A 22,356-nucleotide genomic window follows, 5' to 3' on the forward strand; every position below is an offset into this window, starting at 1 on the left:
TCCTTCTTTCTCTCTTCTCTTCTCTTCTCTTCTCAAAGATTATACATTTTTGAAGCTAGCTAATTGGTCTCTTCAAACATTATTTGCCTTTATTCGTAATTTTCTCATATTTGCCATAACTAACGAAGGGACAAAACATAGTATTGTTTTTATTATTTAAATAAACTTCTATAACTATTCTTGAATCATACCTTTTTTGAAGCGTGCCAATTCATATTCCCGAGAAATATTCTCCTTCATTCATGCTTCACTTACTAATTGTTCTGCATACCAAGCAAAAAGACGCGTTCGTTAATCAGTGGCGTCACTAGCCTTTACAATCTCAGAGGGCTCAAATAATATTTTTTGATTATTTTCAAAATATCCTTTATTCTTAATACAAAATTACCTTTTTTAGCTAACATTATCTATAATCAAAATTTTGAGGGTGCTCTGAATTTTTCAAGGGGCTCGAGCATCTGCACCCCCCTCCCCCTCTAATAAAGCTACTGTCCCTAATTTTATTATCTAGATTCTATATCTATTTCATGGCTCTAAATTGGTCTATCGGACAATATTCGCTATTTATGATATTTTTTATATTGCATATTGCTTGTGTATATAATTTTTTATTTCTCGTTTTTTTCCAGCTTTAATTGGTCTAGAAAAATTAGCTGCTGAAAATAATTTCAACCATTGAGATATATAATATTGATAATATTTTTTAAAATTACTTCTGAGCCCCAAACATAAATTATATTTTTCTTTTTAGAATTTGACTCACCAAAAGGCCATTTATTATTTCTCTCTATTTAGATTCATTATAATTTTATTTATCATTTCCAAGTTCAACTCAAATTATATTTTTCTTTTAATCTGACCCCCACCCCCATGAGGCCATTTGTTATTCCTCTCTATTTATAATTCCCAGATTTCACCCTCCACTCCTGAAGCAGCGTGAATAAACATTCACTAGAAGAAACCCGCCTTTAAAAATTTATATTAATTCCCTTAAAAAAATAATTAATGCCTTGGACGGCTATATTCTTACATTATTAATTGCAAGTTTTAAAATGGTTCCCTTCATATATTATGGAAAGAATAACTTAAAATATCATTATTCTACTACAATACAAACTATCAAAAAATTGTGAATGTGAAAGGATAATTTTTTAGAATGTGATATAAATTGTTTTCCCTCATCTACGATGGCAGCATTATTATAATGTATCAGCGTCTACATGACAGGACTGGATGCAAACCCCCTTCAAAAACCTATGCATACCCCCCTAAAAAATTTCTGATTTTTAATTTCCACTTTTTAATTATAATGATACTCTTTCAGAAAATTGAAAAAGAAGAACTTAAATTATTTTATCTTTACTACCAACTATCGACATTTTGTGAATATAAGGGAGTTATTTTTTAGATAATAAATTCAATTAACCCCGTTATTTACAATGAATTTCATTATTATAGCATTATGAGCTTGCTTAAAATGTCTAAACCTTTTTAATTATATTTGAAAGGATAAGAAAGTTTTATTTGGAAAATAATGTCTACATAGGCGTAGCCAGTTTCCTAAGGGGGGGAGGGTAAAAATTACTGGGGCTTCGCCCCCAGCCCCTATTTTGGGTGGGGCTTCGGCCGTGTTTAGTCTATATATAGGCATAAAATATTTTTACAAGATAGGAGGTTAATTTTAATAAAAAAACATAAGCCTGCAACAAATATGAAATATATTTTTATTCGTTTATATAAAATGTAATAAATTACTTGTATATACATATAAAAGCATGGTAATAATTTATTCCAACAAGTATAAGAAATTTATTTATAAAAAGTAAGTAGACATTGTTGTAGCCGTTAAAAAAGAAGAAATAAATTTAATATAATATACTAAATGTCAGTAATTTTCTGATATTAATAATTAATTTTTCCTTGGGGATAATGGATTGGGGTTGTGAAGGGGAAGGATTTTGGTGGAGATCACCTGATGCAATTGTTGTTGTGAAGAAAGGACAAGGATATCGAGACTGAACGAAGAAACAAAATGATTATATAATTATAATAATAATATATTGATTGTTTTAGATATATTAGATGACTGTTTTGGATACATTATATTAATATATGGATATTAAATATTACACATTGAATTGAGATTGGTAAATTAATAAATATTAACCATTGAATGAAGATTAGGAAATGAATTTGTAAGTGGGAGATTCAATAATGGTGACTGATGACCTCAGGATAAGAAGTTCTGGTAAGTTAAACACAATGCAATTATTACTATATGATGTGTCAGAAAGAAGTGTGGGGAAAATAAGATTTTTATATGGGTAGAGATTAAGGGATTTTAGCATTTTGTTTTAGATATTTGGCAAATAAGGAATATGATAGAAAGTATGTAATGAGTATTAGGACTGAAAATGAAAATAAAATTATGAATTTTATATATATATATAATGTATAATAATTATACATGAAAATGGCTTACTGTTGAGGGTTAATGATATTTGATTCATTTTGGCCCATTTAAGACAATAATATTTCTGGTATTATATGTCTGAATTTAATTTTTACATCCAATGTTTGACAATAAGTTATTGTCTTATTATTTGGTAAGCCTTAAGACTCATTGAATGGAGAATAGGTTTCAATAAGCCGGAAAACAGACCTCACGTTATGCAGGACAGAAAGGATTGCTGAATATTTAAATGTTGGGGAATTATAATGAGCAGAGATATATATGTAAATATAGGGTTAAAAAAATATTAAATTGGTGATTGTAAGTGTGATTAATATATAAATTTGTGTAATTGAGAGTTAATGAAAATATATATAGAAGTGGATTTTTATAATAAAATATTTGTTATATAATTATTCATTTTGGGTTTTTAAAGTGAAGGACATGTGTGGAATGGCTTATTATTAATAAATGTTACCATATTGTGGATGTGATCCAGTTTCAATTAAGGTTGATAGATTATTAAGGGACCTATTGTGGGTATGTTAATGTTGTTGGTAATTTGAATTACACATATGATATATTCAATTATAAATGATAAACATATATAGGATACATTAAAAGGAATGTTATATGAAGCATAAATGGTAAACATTTAGAATTAATAGGAATGATATCATTGGTGAAAATATGAGGTAATGTGTCTGCAGGGTTATTTAATAACATTATGAAATACATTGAAATTAAAGGAATTGAGTTATGATAAAAGTCCAGGGGCGTCGCTGCCTTTACAATCTCAGGGGGCTCAGCTAAAAAAAATTTAAGGGGGCGAAGCCCTACATACTTCCTATTTGCGGGTTTTGGCCCGGGTTTTATATTAATATATTATAAATTTTTAAAATATGCTAACTCTAAACAATTATTCTAAATTTCATATTTCTCATTTATAATATTTGCATACAAAATAAACTAGCATACAAATAATTAAAACAATACAAGACATTTCTAAAAATAATATTTTTTAATACAAAATCTATTTTTTATAGTATAAAATATTTTCGATTGCTGATATAAAAAAATTTTACGTAAAGAATTACAAGTGATAAAAAAGGTTAATTAATTCATACATATGCCTCAATTGATAATGGTTTTTAAAAACCACATAAGGATATATAATTCTTAGCAAGTTACATTGACAAAAGGTCATGAAACTAATATAACTCTGTTACCATTTTAGACAATGTTTTATAGAATGGACTAATAAGGAAAAATTTATAGGCCTTACCAAATCAACAATTCTTGAAGAAGAGAATATAAACGACCAATCCAAATCATAAAATTATATGGTGGCTAGAGCTTCCTCTTAGATATCATGATGGAAGCTAGATAAGTAATCTAGAAAATTTTTGTGAGATATTAAATTTTTTAAAGATTATCTTCCATTTTTAATAATATATAAACGACTACACAGTTTACCATTATTGCTTATCTAAAATATGCAATCATATGCTCTCAGCAGCTATAGTAATAATCTTAAATTACATAGCCACACAAATAATAGATGCTGGTTAATTTGCAGTCATAGCCATGACACTCACAATGGTAACCAATAACATAATTTATTATGTTAGATAAATTGATAAAACAAAAACAGTAAAAATATTTAGAAGAAATTATGCAAATATATTTAAGTCTACAGTTATTTACACTACACGGCAAGGATGTCATATTAGAAATGAAACATTTTGTAACTATACCATATTGATATGATGAAAGTAATTATGATTTTATATATTATTGTCGCACCACCTCTAGTTGGTTATTATATCTTAAAATAATAATAGTTTGTAATAATATCAAAAATATATTCGTATTAAAAATTTAACTCAAAACTGTTTTTCAAAGAAGAAAAAAATAGCTTTCCTAAAAACACGTAAAAAAAGAGAAGAAAAGATATCTAACTTATTACACCCATTGTGGGATTAATAATAAGAAGTTTAATTTTAATATAATATTTAATAAATAGATGGCGTTAAATAATTGAATGCAAATTGTTACTTATATTTATTATTAAAAACATTTATTATTAAAAACATTTATTATTAAAATTTTAAAATTATTAACTGTAATATATTATATAACTGTCAAATACGTCTGTAATAGTGGCATTTTACCTAATATTTTATGAAAAAGTTATATATTATAAAGGATTATAAATAATATTTTTACATACTTTTTTAAAATAAATATATTATACTCATTTGGATTTGGACTTTGAAAATAATTTTAGGAAGAGATATAATAATTAAATTTAATCAATAATGCAGTTGATTAGTGATTTTGAACTCGGCTAATTGCAATATTAAATTTGTTAATTTTCAATTAATAAATGATTATATTTATTTAATTAAGGTTATATAATAATTTAAATAATAAAAGTCAAATACGCTTCACAACTGTTAATGCTAAATTAATATTTAGTGAGTGTTATTGATATATTTTTAACACAGAATTTGATTGCAAGCTGACAGAGTGAACATATAATTTATATGTATTAATCTAATCTAACAATTAAAATAGTATTCATTTAATAAAAATTTAAAAAGTTTGATTAATTTTTAAATAATAAAATTATCTATATATTACTCAATAGAATTATAAAAGAAATCGAAGGAGCAATTAAAAAAATTTATTTTTTTCAAGAGAATATTAAGGAGCAATTAAAAAAAAAATTTTGCTTCAGGGGGCTATTCAAATTTTTCAGGGGGCTTGAGTCCCTGCGCCCCCCTCTAGCGACGCCACTGTAAAAGTCAGAATAATATCTATAATGTTATATGTAGATAGTTATTTCGATATTTAATTTTTTTTCTTAAATTATGAAATCTTTATAATTAATATATATATTTTTTTTAAATTATAAAATTTTATAAAATTTGTATTTACATTATTTTTATTGCATGCAATGATGTGAAAGGCAAATATTTTTATGGATAAGGTCAGCCATGTGTTGATGAGTATATGGAAATATTGTTTAGTTTGGTATGCCTTAAAATGGAAATATCGTTTAGTTTGAATACTTAAGAAAGTTTTTTTATTAAAATTTTTTTTTGTAGATGTATTTTTTTATTAAATTTTTTTATCTTTGTAATAATTTTATAGCACATCACATTTTACTATGTATATTATGAACATGTAATTTTTTTTTTAAGAAAAAAAAACTCAGATTATTTTATATTTTGAATGTTATATTATTTGTTATTTTGCATTCTATATTTCTATGAATCTGTGCTAATTGTGATGGCAGGGTTAGGTAGAAATGGTATATTTTTCTTAGGATACTGAGTTATCCCTAGATGAAAAATATTTTATTTTCTACATATTATATATTTTTCCTCCTTATAAAATATTAAATTTATGTCTCTAAATATTCCTTGTAATTTTGTTTAAAATCTTTGTTAGGCAAATTTTCGCAATTATTTTTAATACCTAAAAATGGATTTTTCTATCTATTTTAAGATTTATAAAAAATTTAGCTTTATCTTTTTAAATGACAGAAAACAAATTACATGTTGTTGAAATTGCATTTCACACATAAACCATTTGTTCACATTACAGTATTATATTTAAAATCATTATTTCCTAATTCCCATTAATCAGACCCCGAATAATGTATATTGTAACTCATATTTTCTAAATGTATTAAAATGAATGAATTATTATGTTTTGCTTGTATACTATATTGTCAATATTACTGTTCCATAGATTATAAATATGGATACCATGATGTAAATGTCATTATTGCTAATAGTCTTCCAGCAATTATATATTGAAATGTACCGGAGATAGTCTACTATAAATCATCATAAATGGAGACGATTCGATAAATTCCCTGAACGTCTTCAAGGCGTACCGAAAGTTGATGATACAATTCAAATGGATATTCGATACAATGCCACCAGAAAGAGAGGGAGGCTGGGCCTGTAAAGGGTGGGCGTGTAGCCGTTAAAAAAAAGAAGAAATAAATTTACTATAATATACTAAATATGTCAGTCATTTTCTGATATTAATAATTAATTTTTCCTTGGGGATGATGGATTGGGGTTGTTGAAGGGGAAGGATTTTGGGGGAGATCACCTGATGCAATTGTTGTTGTGAAGAAAGGACAAGGATATCGAGATTGAACGAAGAAACAAAATGATTATATAATTATATTAATAATATATTAAGATATGTTAGATGACTATTTTGGATACATTATATAAATATATGGATAGTATATATTAGGGTTGTGCCGATCCACATATTTTTCACCGATCCGATCCGATATTTCCGATATTGTTTCAACCCCGATCCGATACCGATCCGATACCGATCCGATATTTTTAGTGATTTTTAATCACCCCCGTTTGAACAAAATGTAATTAAGAAATAAATATTTTTTATGCAATAAATCGAATTATGAATTTAATTAATTTTTTTATACAATTATGACTATAATAAAAAAATATATATTTAATAATATATCCATTTTATGTTTGGAATTATAAAATTGTAATATTTAATATATAAAATTATAATATATTAGATTTTTTTAATAAATATGAGAGCCTCTAGATTTTCTGGGAATAAGCTTCTACGATATGGACTATCTATATCTCCTGCCGTACTGAAGGCAGACTCAGATGATTCCGCAGATAACGCATTTTGCAAAATTATCTTTGTCTTTTGTAAATATTTCCATAATTCAGATACCATATTTAAAAAAATTCTTTTATTTAAAGTAGAAATAAAAAAATTGGCGTGATTTAAAAAGATTTAAAATAAATAAAACTTTGGGTGTTCCTTTCTATTTTTATAAAAAAAAACTTTTAAAATACTATAAATCTATTTTAAAAAAGAAATAAAATTTAAAAAAATTATTTACAAAATATTAAAATAATGTAAAATAAATATACATAACATAAAATAAAATAAAATAACAAAAAAAAAAGTAAAAAGATCGGATCGGTTTTTTACCGGTATCGGCCCGATCCGATATTTTCGGAAAAGGCCAAATATTGGTACCGATCCGATATTTAATATCGACACAGCCCTAGTAAATATTACACATTGAATTGAGATTGGTAAATTAATAAATTTTAACCATTGAATGAAGATTGGTAAATGAATTGATAAGGGGAGATTCAATAGACATATAGTTGATATTCCTCTATTATATAGAATTAGTTACAAGATACTAGGTAAAATTCCACTTTTACATACATATTTGACAGTTGAATATATTACAGATAATATTTTAACAAATTTTACTAATCAATGCTCTTGATAATAAATATAGCAACAATTTGCAATCAATTATTAAATCGATCTATTTATTTTAAATTGTTACATTATAGGAATTTATAAATTAAAATATTGGTTATTGAATAGTATTTTAATTTTTATATTGCATACATTCATTATATTTTTATTTGGTTAGGAATTCAAATTCAACTTGTATTACTTTTTATGAATTCAAATTTATCTTTTCAATTCAACTTATTATTTTTGTAATTCAACTTATATTACTTATTATTTTTCGTAACCTTACTTTTTGTTTTTATATATATTCTAATTTATATTTTAGAAAATGTATATATACCTTAAGAAAAGAAAAAGAAGTTAGTTAATAAAATATATTTTTACTGACTCGCACCTCGCACCTCGCGCCATATCGTTAGTGTCCTTATTCTTTTCATAAATAAAAAATGATATTAAAAATTAATCTTCATATTATTCATCCCACAATGTCTTTAAAAGATATTTTCTGATATCCTTATCAATATTTTATAGTTTTCTGTAAAATACATAATTCACTATAGTGAAATTACTTGATTGTCATATGATAATTGATAAAATTAGATATACTGTAAATCTACGATATACAATATTCCACTGTTTGTATTGTGCTTTAATTTTTTTATTTAATTTATTGCTTTCATTTTATCAATAGTTTTATAATTATATTTTACTTTTATTAAATAAATAAATTAAAATTACTCACTTAAAAAAAATTATATTTGATATATTATATTATTTAGTAATTTTATAGATCTATTATTAATAATTATAATACATTTCACTTTTGTCTTAAGACGTATCTTTTGCTTATATTCCATTTCTTAAAAAACATTTTTGGTTCACTTTTTATATATAAAAATGCTTTTTTCCAAAAATGTATAAATTATCATGAATAGTTTTATAAAAAATATCAACTTTTACATTCTTTCTTTCAAATTATTGTTTAAGATATATGCATACATTTTTGAGGGTCAGGGAGTAGGGGGAGTACTAAGGGGGATACTTTTTATTAGCTTAAAATGATATTAACAAAAAGTGATAAATTTCTGAAGGGTGGGGGGGGGGGATTTCCCCTTGCCCCTCCCCCGGCTACGCCTATGAATGTCTATGATTGTTTGCAATATATAGATTTGGTTGATGAATTGTATTATAATAGGTCTATAATAAAAGTAGTAATTTTTACAGCAATAAATTTTATCCTATTTGAACTCAAAATTTAATAGATAACTCCACAAAAAATTTATCCTACCCCCTACACCCTCAAAAAAATAGGCTGCAAACTGTTGCTACTCCCCCCCCCCACGGTTGCCTAGTCTCTCCCCATCAGCGGGAGACTCCCGCTATTCTTTGGTTTAAACGCAGACATCTCTCTCCCGCAAAACTACCGCAATTAGAAATCTCCCGCAAAAAACTACAGCAATTTTTTAATATCTCCCGCAAATTTTTTTTATAGTATTTAAACATTTTTAATATATAAATATTAATTTTGAGAGACATTAATTGATTATTTTTATATTTTCAAAATAATTTTAAATATATATTCGAAAAAACATGTCTAGTTTGTAAATTTCTTTTTATCCTGTTTTATTTTTATCCAATAATAAATCAACATCATTTCATTCATATAAGTCAGTACAAGGGAGTATATCAACATCGATTGCAATACAAAAATATTCTCAAATAATAAATAATACAGATGTATATACATCTATCATGTAGTTCAATATTCACAGAGCTTTATCATCACAATGTGGGTCGAATCTTTTTCTCATGATATTTAACGACTCCAATATAAGTGCAAACCTTACTTGTGTCAGAACAAAAATGAGCAAGGCTATCACAAGTGTTTTAGTATCTGAATCCTAGAGGTAAATTCTAGAGGATTTGAAAGATTGACATCCATATGAAATTCTAACAGATGCAACTAATAAGGGAAATATTAAAACATTTCCCTCGATCCTTCGCTATTTCAACAAGAATAAGAACATTTCAATAAAACTGTTAAAAATATTACCTCGGATAGTGAAAAATCCAACGATGTAGCTAGCCACATAATGGTAAATATAGCTGATTCAGGGTTATCAATGATTTGCATGTCAGCTTTCTGCGCTGATAATGCCTCTGTAAATTTTGGCAAAAACCAAAGTTACCGATTTGAGGCAGCACAATAATGAATTAATAATAATTGGCTGTATATGCCATAAACTATATAATTTTTGCAAGAAGGCAATGAAATGTTTTAACGAATTTAGTCATCAACTTAAAAATGAATTAAAAGAGTTGATAGAGTGGTCTGACTTGGAATCGTGTGAGTTGTTGCGATATATACCTATCAGGTGGTTGTCATTAATACCTGCCATCGATTAAAATTTTACAAACCCTTAAAAAAATACTTCTTATATAAAGATTTTAAAAGCTGTCCTAAAATTTTGAAATTTTTTTGAGCATGAAATGGCAGAAGCATATTTGGAATTCGTTTCACATGTAGGAAATCTACTTCATTCAGTTAATATTTAGTTGCAATCAGAATATTCTTTATTAAAAAGGATTCACAAAATCATGCTACAGCTCTGATCATCTCTACGTTAAAAATTATTAATAAATTTTATGGCACTATTGCTAAAAAATATTATATTAAAATGTTCAAATAATACTCTAATTAATACATTTTTAAATGAAGCAGATATTTTTAAAGACAATTTTAGAATATTTACAATCAAAATTTAATTTTAATAACTATTTACAAATGTATAAATATTATGACCTTGGTTCAGAAACTATCAATTGATGGTTTTTATCAGAGTTGTTAAAAGATACTTTTTAAATGGATATAGATACAGATACATAGTCTAAAATTTTATCTAGATACATATACAGCTTCTAAAAAGTTATCTTGATATAGATTAAAATGTATCTAGGTACAGATACATTTTTTATTATACTCTTAGATAAGGTTTGAATAAACTTAAATTAGGATTCTATTGTGAAAATTCATGAAATGATCTAAAAAATTTATTGACTCTATATCACATTTATCAAAATATAACTAAAATAATGATTTTTAGATATTAATATAATATATGATTATAAATAATTATTATATATCATTAATAAAATAATTAATATATGATTATAAATAATTATTAGATTTCAGTAATAAAATATTTTCAAAATTTTGGTTTAAGACTTCCTCGTTTATCTGTAAAGACATTTTTAACTATACTAAAAAGTGAAGGGATTGTGGTGTTATATTTAATGAATAACATTTTTATATCAGGATATTGTTGAAAAATACTAAAATCTCGGCATTCATTTTTGAAAAAACTATTTAAAATTTGTTGATTATCAGAATTTAAATCATTAACAATCATATCTCCTGCTGTGGGATACTGAAAAAAATCGGATATTAAATTATTGGTTTTTTTCACAGGTTAATTTGCACTCATTTGAAGACTTTGATAATTCCTCAACTAATCTTTGTATTAATTGTTATTTTTTATTAAAATTTTCATCCATTTGCAACCATGTCCAATCTAGTTTAAAAAAAGGATGAAGCATAGTTGCCAAAATATTTTCAACTTCAAAAATTGTCCCAATATTCCTAGAATTATTAAATACTGAATAATTTATTATTAATTTACCTATCTTCAATTCCTTTAAGTAAGGCATTTAAGTTCCATGTCAATTCAGCAAAACTTTTATCGCGAAACACTTTTTCGCGAAACTTTTATCGCGAATGTCGTTTATCGCGAATGGATTTTATAGCTAAACTTTTATCGCGAATCCATAATAGCGAATACTATTCCGCGAATGCAATATCGCGAAACCAAAATCGCGCAGACAGTAGCGAAAATTATTTCGAGAAACATATAGGGCGAAACATATATCGTGAAGATATTATAGAGAATTTAATACGATAATTGCTAATAATTACTAATTTATTTTGAATCATTTTTTTATAATTATAAAAATAATATTTTTTTAATTCACATAGTTTGTAATTTTCTTTTAACCTTAAAAAAATTTATATAATGATTAATAAACTTAGATCTGGTTTATGAAATTTGTTATTGAAATACACTTTTTTCGCTATCCTATCCTTTCTTCGAAGTTCTTATTTTATAATAATCGCGGCACAAGGAACTCAGCTTTATCAATATATTAATCATTGAGTTTATTAGTTAAATCTTGATATTTATTGGCGAAATTGATATCTGGGTAGCATTCCTATTTATTGTCTGATGACTTAATATTTATAAATTTATCAATCAATTTTGGCCAGGGTTAGCAAGTCAGTCAATTGACCAGTCAAATGACTAGATTTTGACGGGTCAATTGAACGGGGGAATATTTGACCTGGTCAAATGGTCAAATATTCTATAAGATCTAAATATAAAAATATGTTTGAAAAAGAAAAAACGATATAAATACATGTGATCATAATGCTGTTATTTATTGAGTTCCTAATATTAAGGAGAGCATTTTAATCATAGTGAATTTAATGAAGTATGTATATAATAAAAGGATTAGGCATACAAGGTGGTGATCAAAATATTTCAAGTTATATCATAAATTTCAGAAATAAAAGCGGCTTGTTTAATAGAAAATCATGGGGAAAGCAGTAACTTCCATAAGAAGCAATCAGATTTCAATCTCAAGCAGTGGAATTAGCTTTGACCACCATGGCCATTAAGAGAAGTGGCATTACTAACAATTTCTAGATCGGCTTCTTATTCAGAAAGAAATTGGTCGATTTGTGTCAATAATCTTACTAAAACAGAAATCATTTGAATATTTACAAATAGAAAATTGATTAAAAAATTTTAAACAAGATGATGATATTCAATATAAAAAAATGTTTATTTGATTTTAACTATATTTGACCGGTCAAATGCACAACCGTGGTTTTGGCAGTTACTATTCTTAAATAGTGTAGATGAATAAAGTCTATAACATTACTGTTTAGAATATCAATTTTGAATCGGTATGACTAAATACTGCCTTGTTAAACTGCCTTGCTAAAAAGCAATTAATCATAATCAATCATAATTTGATTATAAAATATCTTTTACATTTTTTTATATTACATAAATCAATTTTTAATTAAGTAAAAAATTGATATTAAATATCAAATAATTTAAAATTCTATTTTTACTTAATATTATTGGAAAAAAAATATATTTACTAGCTTATTACAACTTAAATTTTATGTATCAATTACAAAATTTAACAAATTTATATCCATAAGAGGGCGTTAAATGCATATATATGAAAATATATTCATAGTAAATCAGAATAAATATTGGATAACGCTTTTTTTGTATTTGGGTGTAAATACATGTGAAAAACCTAAAAAAAATTTTAAAAATAGAGGTTTCTTTGACATTTAATTAATGAGTAGGTTTAGAATCGAAAAATAGTAGAAAGTTTGTAGGGAACATATTGCTGGCGTTATTGATCAAAATTCTTCATTTTTGGTTTATACGTGAACAATAACGTGTTAAGCATTATCCTAATTAATTCTTATTATGATTTGACCGAATGGCGAGCTCAAAACCGACCACTTACTAAATATTCGATCTACCAAATTTGGTAGTAATATTATTTGGAAAATGTTCATTTTTGGTTAATTTATCTATAAATACGTTCAAATCATTATCAAAAAAAATATTTTAAAAATATCGTGATTTGACAGATAACCGATTTGAAGCCGAATAACTGCGTTGCTGGCGCTCTCCATGGAAAATTCTTCATATTTGGTTTATAAGTGAAAATAAGGTGTTAAGCATTATCTTAGATAATTTTTTGTAAATATTAAGATTTGACCGAATGGCGAGCTCAAAACCGACCACTATCTAAATATTCGATCTACTAAATTTGGTAGTAATATTATTTGGAAAATGTTCATTTTTGGTTTAAATATCTATATATACGTGTAAATCATTATCCGAAAAAATATTTTAAAAATATCGTGATTTGACCGATAACCGATTTGAAACCGAAATACTATGTTGCTAGCGCTCTTCATGGAAAATTCTTCATTTTTGGTTTATAGGTTAACAAAAAGGTGTTAAGATTTATTCTAAATAGTTTTTTGAAAATATTAGGATTTGACCGTATGGGGAGCTCAAAACCGACCACTATCTAAATATTCAATCTACCAAATTTGGTAGTAATATTATTTGGAAAATGTTCATTTTTGGTTTAAATATATATATATACGTGTAAATCATTATCCCAAAAAATATTTTAAAAATATCATGATTTGACAGAAAACCGATTTGAAACCGGTCCAATGACTAAATACTGGCTTGCTGGCGTTATCCATGGAAAATTCTTCATTTTTGGTTTATAGGTGAACAATAAGGTGTTAAGAATTATCCTAAATAGTTTTTTGAAAATATTAAGATTTGACCGAATGGCGAGCTCAAATGCGACCTATTACTAAATATTCGATCTACCAAATTTGGTAGTAATATTATTTGGAAAATGTTCATTTTTGGTTTATTTATCCGGTTTCAAATCGGTTATCAGTCAAATAACAATATTTTTAAAATATTTTTTGAGATGATGATTTACACGTATATATAGATAAATACACCAAAAAAAACATTTTCCAAATAATATTACTACCATATTTGGTAGATCGAATATTTAGTAAGTGGTCGGTTTAGCTCGCCCTTCGGTCAAATCTTAATATTTTCAAAAAATTATTTAGGATAATGCTTAACACCATATTGTTCACTTATAAACCACAAACGAAAAATTTTCCACGGAGAGCGCCAGCAACGCAGTATTTCGGTTTCAAATCGGTTATCGGTCAAATCACGATATTTTTAAAATATTCTATGGGATAATGATTTGCACGTATTTATAGATAAATTAACCAAAAATGAACATTTTCCAAATATAATTACTACCAAATTTGGTAGATCGAATATTTATTAAGTGGTCTGTTTTGAGCTCGCCATTCAGTCAAATCTTAAAATTTTCAAAAAATTATCTAGGATAACAACTTATTTTCACTTATAAACCAAAAATGAAGAATTTTCCATGGAGAGCGCCAGCAACGCAGTATTTCGGTTTCAAGTCGGTCATCGGTCAAATCACGATATTTTTAAAATATTTTTTGTGATAATGATTTGCAAGTATAGATAAATTTATAAAAAATGAACATTTTCCAAATAACATTAATACCTAATTTAGTATATCAAATATTTAGTAAGTGTTCGGTTTTGAGCTCGCCATCCGGTCAAATTTTAATATTTTAAAAAAATTATTTAGGATAATGCTTAACACCTTTACACTTATAAACCAAAAATGAAGAATTTTCCATGGAGAGCGCCAGCAACGCAGTTATTCGGCTTCAAATCGGTATCTGTCAAATCACGATAATTTTAAATTATTTTTTGGGATAATGATTTGCACGTATTTATAGATAAATTAACCAAAAATGAACATTTTTCAAATAATATTACTACCAAATTTGGTAGATCGAATATTTAGTAAGTGGTCGGTTTTGAGCTCGCCATTCAGTCAAATTATAATATTTTCAAAGAATTAATTAGGATAATGCTCATCACGTTATTGTTCACGTATAAACCAAAAATGAAGAATTTTCCATGGAGAGCGCCAGCAATCTAATATTTAGTCACTGGGCTGGTTTCAAATCGGTTTTCTGTCAAATCATGATATTTTTAAAATATTTTTTGGAATAATGATTTACACGTATATATAGATATTTAAACCAAAAATGAACATTTTCCAAATAATATTACTACCAAATTTGGTAGATCGAATATTTAGATAGTGGTCGGTTTTGAGCTCCCCATACGGTCAAATCCTAATATTTTCAAAAAACTATTAAGAATAAATCTTAACACCTTTTTGTTTACCTATAAACCAAAAATGAAGAATTTTCCATGGAGAGCGCTAGCAACATAGTATTTCGGTTTCAAATCGGTTATCGGTCAAATCACGATATTTTTAAAATATTTTTTCGGATAATGATTTACACGTATATATAGATATTTAAACCAAAAATGAACATTTTCCAAATAATATTACTACCAAATTTGGTAGATCGAATATTTAGTAAGTGGTCGGTTTTGAGCTCGCCATTCGGTCAAATCTTAATATTTTCAAAAAATTATTTAGGATAATGCTTAACACCTTATTGTTCACTTATTAACCAAAAATGAAGAATTTTCCATGGAGAGCGCCAGCAACCCAGTATTTCGGCTTCAAATCGGTTATCGGTCAAATCACGATGATTTTAAATTATTTTTTGGGATAATGATTTGCACGTATTTATAGATAAATTAACCAAAAATGAACATTTTCCAAATAATATTACTACCAAATTTGGTAGATCGAATATATATTAAGTTGTCGCTTTTGAGCTAGCCATTCGGTCAAATTTTAATATTTTCAAAATATAATTTTGGATAATGTTAAATATACACGTATAAACCAATAATGAAGAGATTTTAATCAATAACACCAGCAATATGTTCCTTACAAACTTTCTACTATTTTTCGATTCTAAACCTACTCATTAATTAAATGTCAAATTTTTTAAAATTTTTTTAGGTTTTTCACATGTATTTACACCCAAATACAAAAAAAAGCGCTATCCAATATTTATTCTGGTTTCCTAAGAAAATATTTTCATATTTATACATTTAACGCCCTCTTATGGATATTAATTTGTTACATATTGTAATTGAAAAATAAAATTTAAGTTGTAATAAGCTAGTAAATATATTTTTTTTCCAATAATATTAAGTAAAAATAGAATTTTGATATTTAATATCAATTTTTTACTTAATTAAAAATTGATTTATGTAAAATAAAAAAAATGTTTTTGAAAAATTTTTTTTAAAAGATATTATATAATCAAATTATGATTGATTATGATTAATTGCTTTTTAGCAAGGCATTTTAGCTAGGCAGTTTAGCAAGGCAGTATTTAGTCATACCCATTTTGAATTGCAATTCAAAAATAAAAATCACCTATACATCAAGTTGGGTTGTCATTTATAACCAGCTCAAAACAAGCATTTAACAACACTAGTTTGGATCTTAGAACAAATTGTAATGTGATTGATTATGCATTTTTGAAACCTTAATGTATGCTGAAATATCAAGATTCAGGTTATCATGTATTTATTTTTGATGTATTCCAGGTTATCATTAACTTTATCGTGAATTATTTCTTTCAAGTATATTATCTTTTTTGTTATATTCCAGATTATCATGTACTTTCATGAATATATTTTTTTTAATATTTTTTTGCTATATTTTCATATATATAACTTTCATTTTTGTTTTTATGCTTTAAATGGAAACTAATCATTATATCGCACACTAGGAATTATCCCCTTTTGCATTAGGTTTTTGTGACTAGTTTTGTTTGCATCCCTGAAACTTAAACTCTCTACTGGACCTTAAACTTTAGCATATAATTCTAAAATGTATGTCATAGTTTTAAGATTAGTTTACAATGCGTTTGTTTATTTATTAGTCATTTTTGTTTGGGCTTTATACCTTTAAGCCTGGATTTATCTATTCCCTTGTTACTTTCATCCTCAATTCCCCTTTACCAAGATGCTTATTAAGAATAATATATTATCTCCCGGATACCATTTTACTAATTTATCCCCTTTTTTTTTATTTTTTAGCTGTTTTTTAATAATTTAAATCAAGCTCTCCATCTTTTATTAATTTTATATTAGTTTATTTTCTTGCTACCTTTTTGGCACTATTTTTTGCTACCATTTAATATTATTTTTGCTACCATTTTTGATAATTTCTCGGTTAACATTTGTTAATTTAATCATTTTATAATAATAAACTGAAATCTCTCAGCATAGAGTAACTTACTTTAATCTATTCCTAGTTTAATCTTAATATCAAATATATTTTTTTTTTCAGTTCCAAAATTTTTTTCTTTCTACTTAACTTATAACCCACTCAAGAAGCTTAAACTTCGTTTTTTACTGGCAGCCATGATCTTTTTTACTTCATTTTCTTATTTTATTTTATTTATGAATTTTAAAATTCGTTTTTGACCTTGTGAGAAATTTTTTTGAATTAATACTTGGAACAGGCCAGTATTTCCCCCCCCCCCATCCGCTTTCAGAATCTATTTTTAATTAGTGGTGAAAAAATACATTGTTAATAGTGTGTTTTAAATATCAAACTAAAGAATATTTGATTAGTATATATAATAACATTAACAAAACTCTTCCAAATCAAAAATCCCTTTTCATTTGACACTATATAGTTAAGGTATATTTAATTTAAATTCTTTCCGCTCTAGTTAACTTTTTGATCCTTTATAAACTCTTAAATGTTTTTAGCTTCAGATATGCTAATTTTAGTAAATTTCTATTAGGTTTCTAAACTATATTAATGATGTTTAACATTATATTATCTAACATTCTCTTAAATGTTTGTCTAACTTCACATTTACTAAATTTAGTGAATTTTACATTATATAATTATTAGACGTTTATCATGATATTATTTAACATTCTCTTAAGTTGTTTTTCCAGCTTAATTATTAGACGTTCAGCATTATATTATTTAACATTTTTTCTCAAAAAATGGAAGCCCTTGAATGATATCGTGAGGATAAAAACTCTCCAAAAAAATAATAACAAAATAAAAAATAATAAAATAATAAAAATACAATAAAAAGAATACAAAAAAAAAATAATAAAAAAAAATAAAGTTTTATATTAACTTCTAAAATTAATATTTTAAAATATACTATATTAATCTTTCCCCATGACCCCCTAAAACTTTCTCAAAAAGTAATTAAGGAAAAAAAAAATTTCTTAAATTTTTATTTAGAAAATCTTTATGTTTAATAAAAAAAAATTTTTCGGCGCCGAAGTTCTTTTTTCCTTTGCATAACTTTTTCTTTCTTTTTTAGGTGTGATTTATGTTTTTGTTCATGTAATATATATGTTTTTTCTCTTGCCTTATTATGTTCTTTTCTTTTCGTTGGAAAATTTATTATTTTTCTTTCTTGTCTCATTATGTTTCTCCCTTGTTTTTGAAAATGAAACATATATTTACTTCTTTTATTTCACATTATGTTCTTTTGCTTCCCTTTTTTTGAGGAATCTTTCTTACTAGTTTCATAATCTAATTATTGATGTGTAGATAACTAGTTATAATTTTAAACGCATTATGAAAAAATAATAAAAATAATAGATTATTATTTTCCAAAAAAAAAAGGATATAAGGAGAGAAAAGGAAAGAAATTAGGAAAAAAAACCTCTCATCTCTTTCTGCTAAATTACTATATGAAACTTACTCAAATACTCATTTAATCTATTATCATATACTATACTCTTTTAATTTAGATACCATATATATATATATAAATTGAATTTTTTGAAACAATTCTTAATAATTCTTATATATAATCTATCTATCATCGTGTGTGATTGCTATTCTTACAAGGCGGACTCTCTGTAAGATATAGGTAAAAGATTAAATAAATTTCATAATTAACCTTACTTTAACTGGTAACTTATACGTTATGTAGTATAACACTCAACTATAATTAGATAGCAGCATAGTTAGAACCACACACGGATTTCCAGTAGGGAACCATAGAGGGGGGTTTCAGGTTGAGCCAAAACTCCTACCTGGCTATAACTCCATCCCAAACTTCTTAATAGAGATAAAACTTTTAAATTTCAGTTGCATATATTAGATAGTCTCTCACCCTGTCTTGAATATATGTTCTAAGTTAGGCAATTTTTAAATTTAAGGGAATGAATTATAGAAATAAAATAATTGATCTTGCTTCATTAACCTTAAAAACTAGCAAAGTCCCAAACCCGTACTACCTGTTAGTTGATAAATGGTTTGATATATCTTGTATTCTAATAAAAATTAAGTTTATATTGAATATAATTTCTTCAAAAATCCGGTTAAAAATTTTTTTCCTTTTCCCCTTTATACTATTAAATATAACATATAACGAGTAAATCAATATTCCACTCTGATGCTTATGTTTTCTAAATACCTTATAATATAAGATAATAACCTGATCGGATGGCCCTGCCCTCCCCTTTTACAATATTTGAAACCAAGGATATCATCCGGAATATATCTTATGAGTAGCACAAAAAATGAAAAATGAATATATAGTTTGGTCTCTTTATCTCCGATAAGGATTATCACATATCTTGTAGGCAGCATACAAATAAGTAATGAAACTTTATAAACTATATTTACATCATAATGACATAATTGAAATGAATATATATATTACTTTTATCTCTTTTCCTTTCTCTCTGTTACAGAATCGGCACGGTAATCATAATAAATTTTTTAAAAATTTTCAATGAAGGACCACAGTATTAAAATGATCTCTTTAAATATAAGATCCCTGTATGACAAATTAACTATACTTAGGCAAGTGAAACCCACCTTAAAGTAACTGAAGTAAGGAACCTCTTAGATTATACCTTATATTGCAGCTCGAATGCTGAACACGTATGGGCTGGGGTGGCGATTTTAATACATAATAAATTAATAAAATTCGTAAGCTTCAACCCAATCTCCAGTCGAATATGCTGCCTTACCTTAAACTTAGGATACAAAAAATTTTATTTGTTTAACGTATACGCACCTCACAATGATAGTATTTTTTATATGGAATTGGGAAATATCTTAAAGGAACTACCGTGTCGGGATGGTATCATCTTAGCAGGCGATTTCAATGCTTCGGTAGGCAAACCTAATAATTCTTCCTTCCTTGGAAACGCCGCATTAGTACAAAGTACGAACCCCAACGGTAAAAGGTTAATAGAAATCTGTGAAGTATTCAACATGAAAATTGGAAATACGTTTTTCAAGCATCCTATTCATCACATCATGACTTACAAGAGTCCTTCCTTTGACACTACCTCACAGATAGATTACTTTAATTTCCACAAAGATCTTCAAGTAGGTAAGAGACATCAGAGTAATCAGTAAACTAAACCTTACACCTTTTACAGACCATTACCCACTGGGCTGTGAACTCAGAATCAACAATAGCATTTTCCCAAATCACATTAAACAGAACTGTTTCACCAGTGTAAGATTCATAGCCAGAAAAGACTTGGCACAGCTCAATGACTTAGAGGTGAAGGAAGAGTTCGTCACTAAATTAGAAACATAGAGGAATACATTAAATGGCATGATTAACCCAAATCTGACCTGGAAGGACATTAAGCTGAATTTATTAGTTAGTATTACATCATGTTTAAGACCACGCATTAAATGCAGAGAGTGACTCACCCCTTCGACTATACAAATAATTAAGAACCTAACAATAAATATATCCCATTACCAATACGCTAAACTTCACAGGAGGTACATTACTCACCGCATAAGGGCCGACAAAAGGCTGTTTATCGCTAATTTATCTAAATCTATTTAATTCAATTTTGATAACAATAACATTTATAAGGCTTTCCAATCTCTTAAACTACTCACCACCTTCAAGACCAATCCTTTACCAAGACTACACTTAAATAACAATAAGATTATAACTTATCCAAAGGAACAATTAGACATATGAATAGACATGAATCTCTACAGAACGAGGTGGCCCAGACCTATATGTGACTACCCTTTCCAATCACCCAGTCAGAACCTGAACAAGTTGGACATAATCGGTGCCATTAAACGACTAAAAATGCATAAAGCTGCTGGAGTCGATGGGATCTTTGCAGAACTCTGGAAGATAGATGTAGACCTAAGTGCCAGTTTACTACTTCCCCTCTTTAGGGAGATATGGAATACGGGTAATTTTCCTGACGAATGGATGACATCAATAATACTAAACTTCCCTAAAAACAAGACCCCAAACAGCCTTAAGGATTACAGAGGTATTGCACTGATTCCAGTTTCCCTAAAAATGTTCACATACATCATATCTGTCAGGATTAAACCAATCATCTACAGGTTCCTCTCTAACACTATCACATCATACAGGAAGGGTAGAAATACTACGGAGTTGACTATGGCACTTAAAGTTATTCTGGAAAAGGCTAGAATGCATAAATCCCCCATCTTTGCCCTAATGATTGATTTAAGTCAAGCCTTCGGTTCTATTATACAGCACAAGATATGGCCCTTGCTGGAAAACAGAGGAATAGATAAGCATCTGATATCGCTGATTAAGATAATTTATGACAATAATAGCGTAGTACCTCAACATCTAAATGTAAAATCACAACCTTTTAAAGCAAATTAGGGGCCTTAAACAAGGATGCATTCTCTCGCCTATTATTTTTAATGTAATAATGAATGATATCCTAAATAAATCCTTTAAACAAGAATATGCACTCAACCCACATTACAGGGATCAACAGCACCACAATGACATGCATAACTCTCTAAATTTTCTATGTTATGCCGACGACGTGTGTATATTAACTAACTCGGAATACAAGATAAGAAATATTTTTTTATTATTTGTCAACAACTGTTATGAATATGGATTAAGAGTTTAATACAAAAACCAAGCTTATCACCTCAAATACATA

The 22,356-nt window shown here is 26.8% G+C and overlaps 1 protein-coding gene across 1 annotated transcript; it reads left to right on the top strand.

Annotated features, from left to right (window-relative positions):
* The first annotated feature begins 21,392 nt into the window (after positions 1-21,392).
* LOC135925524 (uncharacterized) lies at positions 21,393-22,064 on the top strand. Its single transcript, XM_065460905.1, has one exon. The coding sequence runs from the start codon at positions 21,393-21,395 to the stop codon at positions 22,062-22,064; it is 672 nt and encodes a 223-aa protein (XP_065316977.1).
* Positions 22,065-22,356: the final 292 nt, after the last annotated feature.

The sequence above is a fragment of the Gordionus sp. m RMFG-2023 genome, chromosome 1, assembly GCF_954871325.1.
Source record: "Gordionus sp. m RMFG-2023 chromosome 1, tfGorSpeb1-WG-v2, whole genome shotgun sequence".
NCBI lineage: Eukaryota > Metazoa > Nematomorpha > Gordioida > Chordodea > Parachordodidae > Gordionus > Gordionus sp. m RMFG-2023.